Source organism: Lagopus muta, chromosome 17, assembly GCF_023343835.1.
Source record: "Lagopus muta isolate bLagMut1 chromosome 17, bLagMut1 primary, whole genome shotgun sequence".
Taxonomy (NCBI): Eukaryota; Metazoa; Chordata; class Aves; order Galliformes; family Phasianidae; genus Lagopus; species Lagopus muta.
In genome coordinates, this window is record NC_064449.1 from 12,572,247 (window position 1) to 12,588,941 (window position 16,695).

Here is a 16,695-nt window from a genome sequence, read left to right on the forward strand (position 1 = left end):
TAGATTATGCATCTCAACACAAGATTGGCTACTTCATTCAAAAATTAAGCAGCTACTGAATAGTAATACAAGGCATTTATAAACACATTTCTGCAAATCTAGGATTTGGTTTGGCCAAACTAAGATTTATTTATATCTTTTGGTCTTCATTTTTTCTCTAGACACTCTTTCTTTAGTTAAGTGCGTTTATTACACTGCACACCAAATGTTACACAGAGTATAACATGGTATTATTTAGTCCACAAATCCCTCTGAATTCATGTTTAGTGATATTTTGCAATTCACAGTTAAATTATTAGCTATACTACTGCATACTGGATGCTTGCTTGTACACTAGTTCACTAGCTGTTTATCAAACCATTTGACTTTGCAATAGGTACTGATACTTGATATGAATGAGAAAAATTATTCAACTACCCAACTGGGTACTTACCACAGCAATAACAGGAATGAGCACACCAAGATTCCCTGCGCTACTGGAAGCCTGGGAAAGAAGAAGGAAATTATCATCAAAAGCCTCTACAAAAATATTTCTAATACTTGCTAGATGACATTTCAAGCATCAAGCATTCCTACCACCTATGCAAATGAAAACATACACTAAAACATACACTGCCAGTTACAATCCTGAACCTTTCAGCTGGATGTGTGTAAGGTGGTCAAGAGAGCACCTTCAAAATCCACAACACTGGGCAGAGAGCCAGAAGCCTTTTCAATAAGAATCTTTGGGCAGCCTCCTCCTGCAGGCTCCTGAAGGAAATGTTTCCCCTTTCAGAGCTCAACTAAATTAAAACTTCCAGAATCTAAACTTCAAAATTAGATACTACACCTTGAGCTAAGGTGGAAAATATTCATTATATCATCTTTTTTCTGCTATCCAACAATCACAAGAAAAATGCCCATGTTAAATCACAGAATGAATCATAGAACGGTTTGGGTTTGAAGGGACATTTAAGTTCATCTAGTTCCAACCCCCTAATATATGGGGGTTGTTCAGTGCCTCATCCAGCCTGGTCTTGAACACCTTCAGGAAGGAGGCATCCTCAACCTCTCCTGTTGCAGTGTCTCACCACCCTCACAGAAAGAATTTCATCCTAATATCTAGCCTAAATCTCCCCTCTTCCAGCTTAAAGCCATTTCTCCTCATCTTGTTGATGCACACCCTTATAAGAAGCCCCTAACCAGCTCTCCTTCATGATCCTACAGTGCCGCTTCAGGAACTAGAAGGCTACTGTAAGGTCTCCTCAGAGCATTTTTTTTTTTTTTTTTTTCAGGCTGAAGAGCCCCAGCTCTATCAGCTCATCCTCATAGGTGAAGTGTTCCAGCACTCTGATCATCTTCGTGACCCTCCTCTGGACCTGCTTCAACAGCTCAATGTCCTTCTTGTGCTGGGGGCTCCAGAACTGAAGGGGGTGGGGTCTGACAGCAGCAGAGAAGAGGAGCAGAATCACCTCCCTTGACATGCTGGCCACATTTCTTAATGCAACACAGAATAGAGTTGGCCTTCTGGGCTGCAAGCACACATTTCCAGCTCATGTTGAGTCTTTCATCAACTGAAACACCCAAATCTACTTCCTCAGGACTATTCTCAAGTCATTCTCCACCCAACCTGTATCTGCTTGGGATTGCCCCAACCCACATGCAGGACCTTGTACTTGGCCTTGTTGAACTTCATGATGCTGGCACAGGCCCACCTCTGAAGCCTGTCAAGGTTCCTCTGGATGGCATTCCTTCCCTCTAGCAAGTAGGCTGCACCACTCAGCTTGGTGTCATTCTCAAACTTCCTGATAATGCACTCAATCCCACAGTACATGTCATCCAGAAAGATGCACCAGTCCCAGCATCAGTTCCCAAGGAATACCACTCTACACTTTCCACCTGGACAGTGAGCCGTTGATCGTAACAATCTGAGTGTGACCATGAAGCCAATTCCTTAATCAATTCATCAAATTTATTTTTCTCCAATTTGGCAATCAGGATGTCATGTGGGACAGCATCAAAAGCCTTGCACAAAACCAGGTAGACAATGTCAGTTGCCCTTCCTTTATGCACTGACACGGCAACTCCGTTATAAAAGGCCACCATGTTTGTCAGGCATGACTTGACCTTGGTAAAGCCATATAGGTGAACCACCAATCACCTACTCTTTATTTTCCATGTGCCTTATTAGGGCCTTCAGGACAATCCACTCCATGATCTTGCCAGACACAGAGGTGAAACTGACTGGCCTCTAGCTCCATAGGTGTTCCTTTTTTCCCTTTTGAAAATGGGTGTTTATGTTTACCCTTTTCCAATCAGTAGGAACTCCAGACTGCTATGACCTTTCAAGTATGATGGAGAGGGGCTTGGCAACTTCATCTACCACTTCCCTCAGAACCCATGGATGTATCTAATTGTGTCCCATGGACTTGTGCACCTTCAGGTTCTTTAGATGGCCTTGAACCTGATCTTCACTTACGGCAGGCAGAACTTCCTTCTCCTAGCTCTTACCTGTGCTTTCTGCAGCTTGGGTGGTACGGCTAGAGCCTCTGTCAGTAAAGACTGAGGCGAAGATGTCATTGAGCACCTCAACTTTCATAGAATTAGACAACGGCCTGGGTTGGAGGGGACCTCAAGGATCATGAAGCTCCAACCACCTCCTGCCACATGCAGGGCCACCAACCTCCCCATTTAATACTAGACCAGGCTGCCCAAGGCCCCATCCAACCTGGCCTTGAACACCCCCAGGGATGGGCAGGACATCAACAACCTCTCTAAGTAGCCTGATCCATCACCTCACCACTCTCATAGTAAAGAGCTTCCCCCTGACATCCGACCTAAATCCTACCTCCTTCAATTTGTCCTGCAGTTATCTACCCTTTCAAAGAGTTAATTCGCCCTCCTGTTTGTAGGCTCCCTTTAGGTTCTGAAAGGCTGCAATGAGGTCACCCCGCAGCCTTCTTTTCTCCAGCCTGAACAAGCCCAGCTCCCTCAGCCTGTCTTCGCAGGGGAGGTGCTCCAGCCTCTCATCATCTCTGTGGCTCTCCTCTGGACCCTCTCCAACAGCTCCCTGTCTTTCTTGTACTGGGGATTCCAGACCTGGACACAGTACTCCAGACAGGGCCTCACAAGAGCCAAGTAGAGGGGGACAATCACCTCCCTGTCGCTGCTGGCCCCCCCTCTTCTGTTGGAGCCCAGGATACCATTTGCTTTCCAAGGTGCAAAAGCACACTGCTGGCTCACGTTAAGTTCTTCATCCCCCAGCACCCCCAGGTCCTTCTCCACAGGGCTGCTCTCAAAGGCTGCTCCTAGTCTGTAAGGATGCCTGGGATTCCTCCAGTCCTAGTAGCAAAGTGCAAGGTTTTGTGTGTTGAACCTCATTTAAGTTCACCCCGGCCCACCTTTTCAACCTGTTGAGGTCCCTCTGAATGGCACCCCTTCCTTCCACTGTGTCAACCGCACCACTCAGCTTGGTGTCATCAGCAAACTTGCTGAGGGTTCCTCACTCAATTCCATCACTGATATCACTAATAAAGATGTTAAAGAGCACTGGTCCCAAGACAGACTCCTGGGAGACAATACTCATTACCAGCCTTCATCTGGACACAGAACCATTGATCACTGCCCTTTGTCTGCAGCCTTTCAAATAACTTCTTATCCACCAGGTGGTCCACCCATCAAATCCACATCTTTCCAATTTGGAGATAAGGATTTAGTGATGGACCACGTCGAAGGCCTTGACAGGCCTTTCTCCATATCTCTTGTGACCAGGTCTCCAGTTTCCCTCCAGAGAGGGCTCACTCTGTTACCATGATATGCTTAAGACTTAGAGGCCTGCATTGACGTGGAGGATCTTCAAAGGCTTAAGATGCACCCGTCATAACAATAGTAAAGGACTAACAGAATAACACAGATGACTACTTTGAGCAGAAGTGTTAGACTATGTGATTTCTTGAGGTCCTTCCAACCTGAGATTTTCTATGATCCTATGGCACTGCTAAAATTAGGAGCAGAGTTCTGCTAAATTTTGAGACACTCCAAGTAAGAAATATTCAGAGATCAGTATTCCCAGTTTCTCTTTGAAGTTCCACCTCTGACAACTGAACACTTCACATAGTGATACCAAGGCTAACACAAACTCAAGAGAAGCTGTACAACAGGAATTACCACAGCCTTATCTCAGATACAACATTCAGGTTAGCCAGGCATTTGGAAGACATACCAGTCTGTGCCCTAATTCCAGGACAGAAATACACTCTTAGGCTTTAGGATATGGAATTTCATGAAACCCACATGTAAAAATGCGGTTTTACTGCATACAACTGCAAAAAAAACCAAAACATAATTATCTTACTTTCAGTGCTGGACCTTTTTCACTTGCTCTCTCACTAGCCCTCTTTCCTTCTAGCCCAAGCTGAACAAACAGTTCCAGCAAGTTCATCAGCAGTTCATCCACAAGGTGCTCGCCTTGAATGTTAGCAGCAATGTTAGCTAGGGCATTAATGACTGCTAAGGAACAGTGTCTGAGAAAAAAGAAAAAAGAAATTTTGAAGAAGCAACCCCTCAATACAGATTTCTCCAATTTCAGTCCTTTCTTCGTAATTCTGACCAGTAATTCTTTTAATGAAGCTACTACAGTCACTATTTAAATGAAAAATTATTTGTCAGCTTTGTCTGTGAATGATCTGTTGTTGTTTATGATTTTTGTCACTACCAAGAAGAAATTACTTTCTTGTTACAGATATGGCTATAGACAAAAAACAGCAGAGGGCTGTGTTTCTGGAAAGGGAAAATAATATTCTACACAGTACCAGCACACATTTAATTCTTACCTGTATCCATGATCCTTATAATCTTTTGTGGCAGAGTAAACAACTGAACTTGCTTTAACACTGATTTGCTGAAACAGATTCCACACCTCTTGATATATGTACTGCTATAAAACAAACAAAAATACTACTCAGAGTACTTACTGAATATTATCTCTCCACTATGATGAATGACCCTGTAAAGTACATTTTAAGTATTACAAAAGTTCTTCAAGCACCTACTTCTAACCTGAACAATAGCTTCAGCTTCTAAAGAGCACACAGTTGAAGTGTTTTCATTAATGTTTCTCACTGCTTGGATGCTCACTTGATTGCTTTAAATGTATATATTTACAAGACTTCAAAAGCTAATCGCTGATATGAAAAATGATGATGCGCACCTGTTGGGAATGCAGACCACATTTAGAAACAACTTCTAAAAACATGGAATTTATTTTCTGAACTTCCATAGTTTCCTGTAGGGATGAATCTTGTTTATAGGCACAGCAGTTTACACATAACTATTTACCTTCTGTTTTCTGATGTCACTGAGACTAGTATTGCACAAGCATGCGAAAGTAAACTAAGAAAACCTTTCAAAATAATTCTTGAAGACGCAGTTTCTAAAGGAAACTAAATCAAAAGGAGTATAAATCGGAACTCTTTTGGCCAGTTCTTTCCTTACATTTCCAGTGATGACCAAGCAGCCTAGCTGGTCAATGATGAGTACATCAAGGTTAGAAGGTGGCTGGCAGAACTTCTGCTGTAAGATCTGTAGGATGGGTTCCATCATTTTCGGTGTGTCCCTCAGTGCCACTGCAATGTGCCCAAGAGCACGAATTGTGTGGTCAGGAATCAAATGAGCTTCCCTGTTATAAGATAAACAAAAAAAAACCCCACGCAGTCACACATGTAGTTGTCCAGCAGTCAATAAGCCCTCAAAGCAGGCTTACGTTCCATGTAAGAAACAACTGGTATACTAAATTTAAGCGTCATTAAACTTTACTGTTGCCCTCTACACACCTGCCTACCCTCAACATTTAGCATTAGAGACATACACGTACAGGTTTAAAAAAAAAATATCAAAAAACACCAGAAAGTACAAATGCACTACACAAGAATCTGTTTTTAAACTGCTCTAGGAACAATAGAGAACGGAAGAAAATGTGACAAGCAAAGCAATAGGACAAGCTACTGTAGCACTTATCCTCAGACATTTAATTCTAAAATAATGCTGCCAGTACTTATGTCTTAGAATAAGTTTCAGGCTGGTTAAGTGAAGGAAAAAACTGGTTTTATAAATAACAGCTTACTTATCACTCTCTTGTGAGATGTACAGGCGGTTAGACAAACTGGCAAGAAAGGCTTCAACAATCACTGAATCTATAGTCAAGCCAGCTTTCAAGCACCTGGAATGAAAATGAATAGAAAGCATGCTACAACAGGTAGAGGAAAAACAACAAACAAACCAAATATTTCAGTTTGTACAATTGTACATGTGCACCAGGAATAAGGAAGTCTATACTGAAGTCCAAGAACAAACTGTATAGAAATACTACAGATATATTAAAAAATGGGCGGAACTTCTACTACTGCTTTATGCAGCAGCAAAGATGGGAATATGTAAAAGATACAATTAGAACAGCTTAGATTTGCTTAGCACCCTTAACTCCTCGTCTCTGATAGCCAACTTTTTGTCTTCCCTACAGTTCTGTGAAGCTGTCTAGAAGAAAATAACAGTCGTTAGAGGAAACAAAAACCTGGCTGAGCATCAAAATGTGAATAGCATGAGTTAGGTATGTGGGAAGCAAAACAATGAAACTAAGTGACCATTCTGAATTTAGGACGCATACAGAACCAAGGGATTGTCTAAAGAAAAAAAAAGGTCATAACAGAAAAGTGTGCAGTACCTTCTAAATGGTCACAGTACTTTTCCTGCTAGGGAAAGAGAAAATACATTCCAAATGTCATACACCTTCTCTGTTATCACACACTTCTTACCTGCAGATATTATCTATGGCAATGTCGCGAAGTTGTTCATACATGGATGGCTGACTTTTCTTGCCAGGCATTACATTTAGAGTGGACTCCGAATGCTCATTGGTTACACTAATCTTGATGTCATTAGCACCTAGTCGAAGACAGTAGAGAAATCAGCACCATCCAAGATGTCCTTGCCCCATCACCCGAAACGTGAGTATACAGGCAGAGCTACATCTGGCAAGGTAAAACAGGCCACTTGACAGGTCAGAGTTCAGCTGAAGAAATTTGAAACTTCATTCGCTACTTTGGCAAGCTATCACAGCATTTAATTATTCCTAAATTAAGTCACCTTCAGTTCTCATTTTATCTGTCCTGCCTTTGCATTACAATAGTACTTTTGCATTAGCGAGTAATTTACATCGTACACTTTCTTTACAGAAATCATAACTTCTTAGTACAATTAAAAAATAACGACAACAAGCACGCCATCAAGTATCCTCCTAACACAATGAATCCACAAATCCTCCCTACTCACTGTCTATCACCAACACTGCACAGAAAAACCTGTTGGTCATTAAGCAAAAGTTTTCTTGATAATTTTAATGCCACTTTCATGTCTTTCAAGCCTAAAGTGGGAAGATCCCACATGGCTGCCAAACCAGGAAAACAGTATTTTCCATGGCAATCTGAAATCACAGAACAAAAACGGAATGCTATACTGCTAGCCACTTTTTCCAAGATTAACTCTGAAAACAAACCTGAAAAGACTAGCATTTTTATGGATTAAGAAGTCAATTCACAACACTTGCTCACTTGTGTGAGCAAGTAAGCACAATCTACCGCATACAAACGTATGACCAAAAAGTATCGAAATACAGCCAACATGTCTGCATATTCAGTTATGATTTGCCTTATGAAGTTCACATTCTTTCATCCATCTTATCTTGGTTACATGCTGTAACACTATAGTGCAAAGGAAAGTACAGCAATAATAGAAAGGTGGCAAAGTCCTAGGCTGCAGTAAGTGGGGATAAGCCCAAGTGCAGCAGCTGTGGACACAGAAACAAAGAAATAAAGCTGCTTACCCTTTGAAGGCCTCAGGTAGGCAGGGATCTCCAGCAAGATACCCTCACCTCCACTGCCATCACTTAAATGAGGTCTGGGAAAGGATGGATCCTGGCTCCAGCCCTTCAAACCACTCACGTGCACTGCATGCACCTGAGCTCCTCTGAATTGGCCCTGCCTTTCCACCAGGTGCTCCATCACTACTTCAGGCTGTGACTTAATACTTCTGCTACACATGCTAATGCAAATGTAACACAACCTGTAAACTGAAAATAACCATTCCCTGCTTATCACCACACGCTGTGTTATCACCACAGCCTACACAACAGCACAACAAGAAGTATTTCAACACACTTGTTTTTCTTGATCAGAAACACAATTCTTTAGTTAAGCTACATATAAAATAAACTGACATCACCGGTAAGTTTGTCATAAGCACACATAATACAGGGCAAACTAATGCATATTCACACTACAATGGCTAGTGATCTCACATAGTCTTATCTCAAGAATTTTTGCCCTGTTTTAACAAAGCAGACACAGTGATGCTGCTCAAAAAGTAAAAATTAGTTGTACAAATACTGTTATCTCAATTGATAGATACACTTCTATCCCAATCTGCATTGCTCCTCTCTATCTCAAAAAAAAAAAGTTGCATCACCACAGAACATCTAAAAGCTTCAATAAGCCATAAAGTAGCAAAATAATAACTAGCATATCCTTTCTAATACAGCCTTTCCCTTCCCACCCCAATCAATCACCTGCGTGATACTGGCTATGATACTTGTAAAGTTTCACAAGCACTGGGGAAGGAATCACAAGGAAGTCTCTCAAAGATGGATTGACAGAATGAACCACAACAGGAAATCTCTCACATAAACGACCTAGACCCTAAAAAAGGAAAAAAAATGAAATTATTTCAATATAGGTTTTTATTTCAACTGTAAGCTTGCAACATCAGCACAACACAAAAAAAGCTAGTTTTAAAGTACTCAATTTTTAGAAGAAGACCTAGATGTTTCATAGAATGGCTTGGGTTGAGAGGGACCTCAAGGATCATCAAGCTCCAACCCTCCTGTCACACATAGGGCCACCAACCTCCAACTCTAATACTAGACTGAAAGCCTCCAATTCTTTTAAATTAAAGTGTGGTATGTCAGTCAACTCTTGCTGCCTTCTTCATAGTTAAGTTCACAGGAGGCATACGAATTGAGTTGCATACTCTAAAGATAAAGTTACTGGACAAGTTCCAATGTGTGAAAAACCCTAACAATTTCCTTAATTCTGGAAAACAACACATTTGCTAAAGTGTGTCCAACAAGATGACATGATAATCAGAATAACCAAATCTCAAAGGTCAATAATTCACCCATCCCAGTTTATGTAACAACTATAACACTAACTATATCAGAAACAAGATACCAGTTAAAAACACTCAGTGTTATTCTTCAAGATCAAGTAGAGCTAAGAAGATTTTGAATGCATTTCTCTGCTGCAGATCTAGTTTCTACACCAGAACTCTGAAGTCCAAATGAAAGACATAATGAAAAATAACACAAACAACAGATGTAAAACGCTTTCTAGTAACTCATAATCCCCCCCCACCCCCCACAATCATATAGTAAAGTAAAATACAGTAAGGACAAACCTGCAAACAGCAAATTAGCAATGGTAAATGAGCAATGATGACTTTGCTGGAAGTTTTTGACTGCAGCTTCTCTGATAACTTGATGCACAGGTTTTCTGCACCTTAATACCAAAAATCCAACAAACATCAATAAGTTGGTTAGTCCTGTTACTAGGCCACACATAACCCAATGCTTATTGGATTGTCTAAATCACACAGACAACTAATCAGCTTCGCTCTCCTCATACTACAATTCCTCAAAGATGTTTTGGAATCTTAGTATCTGCACTAATTAGCCCCTCCAAACACTATGGCTGAAAGAAAGACAGTACTTAAAGTTGATTTTGAGCAGTCTTCATATTTGACAAAAAGCATCACAAGGATTAAAAGAAAAAAATTACATGCATTCAGAGAATACATAATTATATAACAAGAAAATAGAAAAAGCTAGAAGAAGCTTCTAATATGCACAGCAATGAAGAAAAACATTTTCAGTCAGACTGAGAAACTTCTAAAACACTAAAAGCAACAATTCAAAATTCCAGCAACAATTATACAGTTGCTGAAATTTAGATTGCTCGTTTTAGCTAAATAAGCTAATCAGAAGCTTTGATTTTATTTATGTACAGAGATGTCTAAGCACCTGGTCATCCAATTAAACAATGTATTGATCGAAGCTTGACTCGAATTCTAATAACAAAGAGTATTCCGTCAAATTTATTTCACATTTCTCTGACATCAGAGAGTTTATAAATATTTCTAGAAGCTAAAAATAAAGAAGACACATTCCAGAAATGGGAGAGCATTTTTCACCTTGCTCATCTTTCACAGCCCACACCATGAGATCCACACAGGCAGCATTAGCTTGACAGCGCAGTTTTAGGGGACTCAGTTCATTGTGCAGTCGATCAACATCATGAAGGATTTTCTGAAGTTCTGATTGGCTGCTGTTGAATTGTTCTAGCACAAAATCATGGATTTCCTTTACAAACAAGTTGGGAAGGTCTAAAGAAGTAAAAGAAGAAAACATTTAGCATAGAAGAAAGGGATCCACCGGATCAGAAAGACGGCACAAATAAAATTCATTGCCATGTTATAATTGAAATTATTTCGTGAAGTTTATGCTCTACATAAAAGACAGCCTTCATAGCAAAGTACGCTAATAATCAGACAATCGAAATGCCATCTGTTGTATACAAAGTTTTTTCCTTTCCTTGCACCTAGGATGATGCTAGGAAATGTAAACATTTCAAAACACATCCTAAATTACACAAAATACACATATACTATACCTTTCATGTAATATAATGTGTCTCTCAGCATTTTGAACTGAGCAAGATAAAGAGGATCACTGAATGTTTTATAATAGAGATCTGTATTAGTGCCCATCTGCAAAAGAGAAGCATGCTTTCAGAAAATAAAAATGAAGTATTTTATATAAGATGGATAAATAAATTTTCACATTCAAGTCACAATTGTCTTCCTCTGCAACATAAGCAAACATTTAAAACATGTATCAAAAGTAACCTCACAGCTTGTTGTCCTTGCTATATTTAGCAGAAGAATAAGTACAACTTATAAGTACAACTACTATGTACATTAAATGAACTCAGTGTACTAAATAAGATTCAGTCCGTCTTTTGACTTGAAGACAGCATGCATGTTTGCTCTCTTAATAATAATAAATACTAACAATCAAATCTATAGTTTTACTGAGAAAGGAGAGACAGAAGATGTTCGCCACTTCGGCCTAAATCAAAATATAGCAGTACTCAAGGGAAGGCTGGAGAGAACAAACACATTCTCACAAAACTAAACACACACTTCTTCCAGTTAAGTTCTACACCTCCAGTGAAACAGGGCTAACCCCAGAAAACACTGTGGGGAAAGAGAAGAGGGGAACAACTACTCACAGGCCTACAAAAATAAACATACCATCTCTAATAGCAAAGGTCAATGAAGCATAACACTATTACACTTCTTGAAACAGAGCAGTTGTGATTTCCAAGGCAGGAAAAGGGGAGGGAGAAATAAAACCCATCAGCAAAATTCTACATTCTATCACCATGAGAAAAGACAATATAGGAAACCAGTTTGGGAAATGAATGTAATTTAGAAAGATAAAAGAGCTTAAGTAGCTCAGTACCTCATTTGTAAGAGAGCAATTATTTCCTTTTATGTTTGTGAAAAATATTCTTTCCCACTTTTGCATAATGCAAAGGTACATGTAAAAAAACTAAAAGAAATAAATGAACCAGGAAACTAGAATCCTTTTGCAAAGGCAAGGCATATCTTACATTTTAAAAATAATTTTCAAGTATTAACTATTAAGACAAAATTGGAGTGCACTAGTCATTAAAAGGGGAATTTAAAAACATACCTCTGCAACTTCAGCTACAACCGCATCTAAGGTCTTCAGCAGAGAATCCTCAACGATCTGTTTTACCTGCAGAGCAGGAATTTAAAAAATATCTTCCTACATGTAAGAGGATACAATTTTGCACATGCAAAGAAACACCCATCACAACTGCAAAGCATCAGACAAAATTCAAGAATTTCCAGTTACAACACTATTTAATATATTTTGGCCTGTGTGCGCTACAGCAAAACAGCTGATGCGTGAAGCAGCTGGAGCCAGTATCCCCTGCACTTTTTAGGAACATTATGATGTTTAATGCCATAAAAATAACGTTACATAAAGCTTGGAAGATGAGCATAGTCTTTTTAATTGAATATTTAACTGAAATTGCATATTTCTCTAATAACGATATCTAGAATCACTGCAGCCTGCATAGTGTTTCATCACATACCATATTCAAGAGCTGACGGAGCATTTCCAATGGGATATTAAATTCTTTATTGTTAATGCCATTAAAGAGAGGAGAAACTGAAAAACTGGAGCTGATAGTAGTGAAGTAATAATCAGGATCCAGTGCACTACCATCAGGAAGATAAGAACCTGATCAGAAAATAAAAAAAAAGTTTAGGGAGAAGAGGGAAATACAAGTTTTGTTTAATGGCAATGCTGAATCACCACTAAAAAGAGTTATTTTGCAACACGTGTACAGTCACTAACTTGCGAACTACCTGGAGGCTCAATTCAGCTATTCTGTTGGTAAACCAAGGCACAAAACTACAATATCCATTAGAAAGCAACAATCATGCAGACAGAATTGATTTCAGTTTCTCACGTTCACGTCAGACATGGCTCACAAGAAGTCTTACCATGCTATTGATGTCCATCTATCTGGAAATTTTTCGGTAAATGCAGCGTTAGTAATGAACATAGTGGTAAGAAGAATAGGCCGAGACAAAACTATCTTGCAAAGTTTTTCCCTATATTAGTCCAAATAAACATGTGGAAAAGCCTTTCATCTTAGAAAAGAAGTAAATTCATTACCTGCAATTTGAAATTGATTATTTTTTAAGATTCAGGTATTCTGTTAAGCAAATAGATTGCAAGTTATAGTGCTTTTGGCGCTGTTTGCACTTTTGAAATTACATCTTTGTCTTTTCAAAGTACTCAGTTGTCTGTACTAAAGTAGCACTCCTATGAGTAACAGGCTTTCAAGCAGCACTGATTATTAATAATAATTTTTAAAAGTTTCCAGTCTTTTTTTTTTCCTACCCCTAAAGCCCCAGTCTTGGCTTAAGGGGGAAAACAAACAAACAAACAAGGCCATTAATCCTCTTCAGAAAAAATAAGACTATCACTTATTACTCGAAAAAAGTAAGACTTGCTTTCATGTTTTCAGACATTTTCTTATGTCTCACTCTAACCCACTGCATTTTTTCCTTAAACAACAACAACAAACACCACACACAACAAAAACACACAAAAAACAACAAAAAAATCACCAAAAAATCATTCAAAACACAGAGAACCTAGAGCCCAGTAGTAAACCTAATAAGCTTGGTTCAACAGGATAGAGATTAAACAGGTTTTTTCCTTACTTGGCTACTTCAGAATTTTATTTGAACTACCCTGCACCCCAGTGATTTAATGAAGGAAGACAGACACTACAAATAGTAACATGAAGAAAGGGGAAATTTAAGATGGAAGAAATCAATTTAAGCCAGTTTCAGAGTGGAAAATGACCTAGAAATATAGAATGCACACACTTATAAACCTCAAACGGCCAGACAAAATAAAATAAAATAAAAAAATAATCAAGAGACACCAAAACACTCAGAACAAGTTTGCCACTGGACTTGTCCAAGTCTTGGTTTACTAGAAGTCCTAGACAAGCCCTGCATGTCACAACATAAAAACCTTAAAGCTCCATAATTCAGTGGTTAAGAGTCAGCTTCAGTATTTCCTATATTATCATCAACAAATTACTAGGTCTTAAAGAGTGACCTCTATCAAGTTTACTTCAAGCGGAGCTGTTTTAGACTTAGAGTGACACAGAGGACTCAAAATTCCAGACACTAGCCCACAATTTACTTGTTTAGTGGAGTATTAAGATTTGTTTCTGAAATTTACTCTGTATAATCTCCAGAAATATTTTTTGCATAATTGAATTAAGCTTTGCAGAGCTATGTACTGCCTAGCATCAGGAAATCATGCTTCTCAGAAGTCTGCCAGAAACAACTAAGCCTGAAAACCAGCAAAATGACTGTTTTTTAACTCCGCAACTTTCCTGAACTCTAACAGACATGTCCCTGGGAATTTCTCAAAAGTATCCTAGAAGGCAGAGAATAAAAATCAAAAAGATTTTGGTTCTCAATTTTCTGTAGAGAAAGAAAAATAATAAAAAAATCACACTGTTGATTTGCCAAATAATTTACCTTCAAAGTAATGAACTGTAGATCCTCCAGGAGAACTAGGTGGGGGAATTCCACGTTCAGGACTAACCTGAAATGCCACACAAAAGGCATACTTTGAAAACTACTGTTAAGTCTTCCAGACAGTAAGTTCTCACAGTAAGTTGACCCCTAACAACAAATACCCTCGGCTGCTGGTAGAACTAGCGAGAACTCATATAGACTCAGCACACCACATAAATCTAGGTATGTAGTGCCAGTTTCCCCAAATTCTCAAAGCATAATGCTTTTTTTCCTCATAAGAATAACATGAAACATAACACCATACAACAAGAGGAACAGAATTTGTCAACTGTTCCATATGAACATTAATACAGTTGTTAGTTTAACTGACACTAATTATTTTGAATCTTAGTCATGGAACCAAAATAAAGATCATTGAATGTGGTAAAACACTGCGTTAAGAGAAAATTCTACATATTCAGGGCTAACATTATAGTAATTTCACCAAGATCATGGACATCTTCATAGAATGAGTTCCAAAACAGAGCAAGTTATACAAACCTGTGAGATGCTAGACACACTGCTAGCCTTTCTCTTCAGTGTTCCTTCTTGGCAAACCATGAGTAGAGAACTTGGAAGAATGGATCTGAAATCATTGAAGGATCGTCGGCGAATTCCTTCAAGCTCTTCTGGAACTCTCAGGGAATGTGGGGGAATTTTTGGAAAAAGCTTTGAAAGGAGAGCCTCCTCTGAATTGCTGTAGCGACCAAAGGCTCGAGAAATTCCTATCAAGCATGGCACTGCATACTTGCATAAATATTCTGTAGAAAAAAAAAAAAAAGAAAAGACAACAGTGTTAAGAGCAACCTTAAGCTACAGCTCCATTAAACTGTTCATTAAACTGTTTCAGCTCAGTGTCTTTACAAAGATTTATTTGTGGAAGCAGAGGAATAATCGTATCTAGCTGCCATATTTAACAGACAGCAACAGAGCGCGTGCTAAGAGAACTCGGAGAGAATTGCTTATATCTCAGAAGCAATCTTCATAATTAGAAAATGTAAGAGATCTTCAGAGAACAGGAGTTCAGATACAGAAATGACATTAAGACATATTTCAACAGTACCTTTATCATGCATTTGTGGAGTCTGACACATTCCCAGCAGAAACTGCATTACTTGCAGAACTGCATCCAAAATCTAAACCAATCAAGACAGACATATAAAAAACACATTTTGGTAAAAATAAATTATCATCTTATCTGACATCACTGCACCGCATGTAAAACTTGCTTATGAACTTAGAAATGTAAGCATCTCTGTAAGCAAGATTTTTTAACATTACATGACTGGAAGTATATTGCTCTCACTCAGTTTACAGATCTTTCCTTTGTAAAGCCTTCAGCTAACTGGCACAAACAAAAAAAAAACTGTAGTAGTCCTGGCCTCAGTATCAAAATTTAAATACTAAAACTCTGCACTCAGTGACTGTCATTCTTTGGAACCCAGAAATAAAAACAGACTTAGGAATATCTACTGCGTACCTGAGGTTTAACTAACTCGAGCAAAGTAAAGCAACAGGATAAGTGTCAACACAAACTTAAATTCTACCTGTTCTCTGAGGGAGGCATCCCTGTAAGCAACGTCTGATAACAACGTTACCAAGCAGAAGCTGAAGTTTTCTGCAACTGGAAGCAAGCCTACAAAGTAACATACCAAACCCTTGAGCATTGCTAGAGAGAGCATAGTAAGAGCAAACATAAAGAACACATGAGTGATTCTCATGTCATGCAGTTCTGAGACAAATTTCAGATATAGTACAAACAAAATTTAAAAGTATATTCTAGCCATCATAATTTCAGCATGAAGTATTAAAATAATATTTTTTATTTATAAAAACTTCTCCAGGTTTTCAAATACACATTAAAAAAACAAATTGAGTATCTCTTGTGAAACAGAATTATTCTTATATTAATTCTAAGAGATATTAAAGGAGCAAGAAATTAAGTATTTAACTCAGTATCTAACAAAAGCAAAGTATAAAAATCTCAGGTTCCACTCTCTTGCTCTAAATTACTATGTAATCTTCCCTGATCTAGTACTAAGATATATTGAATTGTTTGGAAAATGCAATTTATCATTTAATTTATCACTTAGCAGTCAAGCAGGAAAGCTAGGAGGTGTTCAGCTTCCCTTCCATTTCTAAAGAACAATTAACATTAAAGGCTGTCAGATGAGAACCTCATGACAACTCTCACTTCCCTCTATACCTCACACTGAAGAGACTTATCTTTATTTGGTGGCTGTTATTTATTGAGAATGATAATTAAAAAAAAAAATAATAATAACACAACAATAATCATCACCTCTGCCTTTCCGTGCACTGCTTTCTTCTATCCATTGGACCTTGGGAAGTCCCTTTAAAAGCCGAAGGAGGTAAGGAACCACATTATCTTTGTGCTAAAAA

At 38.6% G+C, this 16,695-nt stretch overlaps 1 protein-coding gene across 3 annotated transcripts in view; it reads right to left on the reverse strand.

Annotated features, from left to right (window-relative positions):
• The window catches only part of PI4KA (phosphatidylinositol 4-kinase alpha), a 63,319-nt gene that overhangs the window by 43,157 nt on the left and 3,467 nt on the right, over positions 1-16,695 (reverse strand). For 2 of the 3 annotated variants that reach the window (XM_048963665.1, XM_048963667.1), the window contains exons 3-19: positions 16,595-16,688; positions 15,840-15,928; positions 15,356-15,428; positions 14,794-15,053; positions 14,254-14,320; positions 12,273-12,421; positions 11,843-11,908; positions 10,755-10,851; positions 10,276-10,467; positions 9,484-9,584; positions 8,597-8,726; positions 6,789-6,918; positions 6,101-6,196; positions 5,473-5,656; positions 4,812-4,915; positions 4,334-4,502; positions 434-484 (exon numbers count right to left, since the gene is read on the reverse strand). In XM_048963665.1, the coding sequence (XP_048819622.1) occupies positions 434-484; positions 4,334-4,502; positions 4,812-4,915; positions 5,473-5,656; positions 6,101-6,196; positions 6,789-6,918; positions 8,597-8,726; positions 9,484-9,584; positions 10,276-10,467; positions 10,755-10,851; positions 11,843-11,908; positions 12,273-12,421; positions 14,254-14,320; positions 14,794-15,053; positions 15,356-15,428; positions 15,840-15,928; positions 16,595-16,688 (2,052 nt within the window). The remainder of the gene's footprint in view (positions 1-433; positions 485-4,333; positions 4,503-4,811; positions 4,916-5,472; positions 5,657-6,100; positions 6,197-6,788; positions 6,919-8,596; positions 8,727-9,483; positions 9,585-10,275; positions 10,468-10,754; positions 10,852-11,842; positions 11,909-12,272; positions 12,422-14,253; positions 14,321-14,793; positions 15,054-15,355; positions 15,429-15,839; positions 15,929-16,594; positions 16,689-16,695) is intronic. The other variant, XM_048963666.1, reaches the window with a different exon arrangement.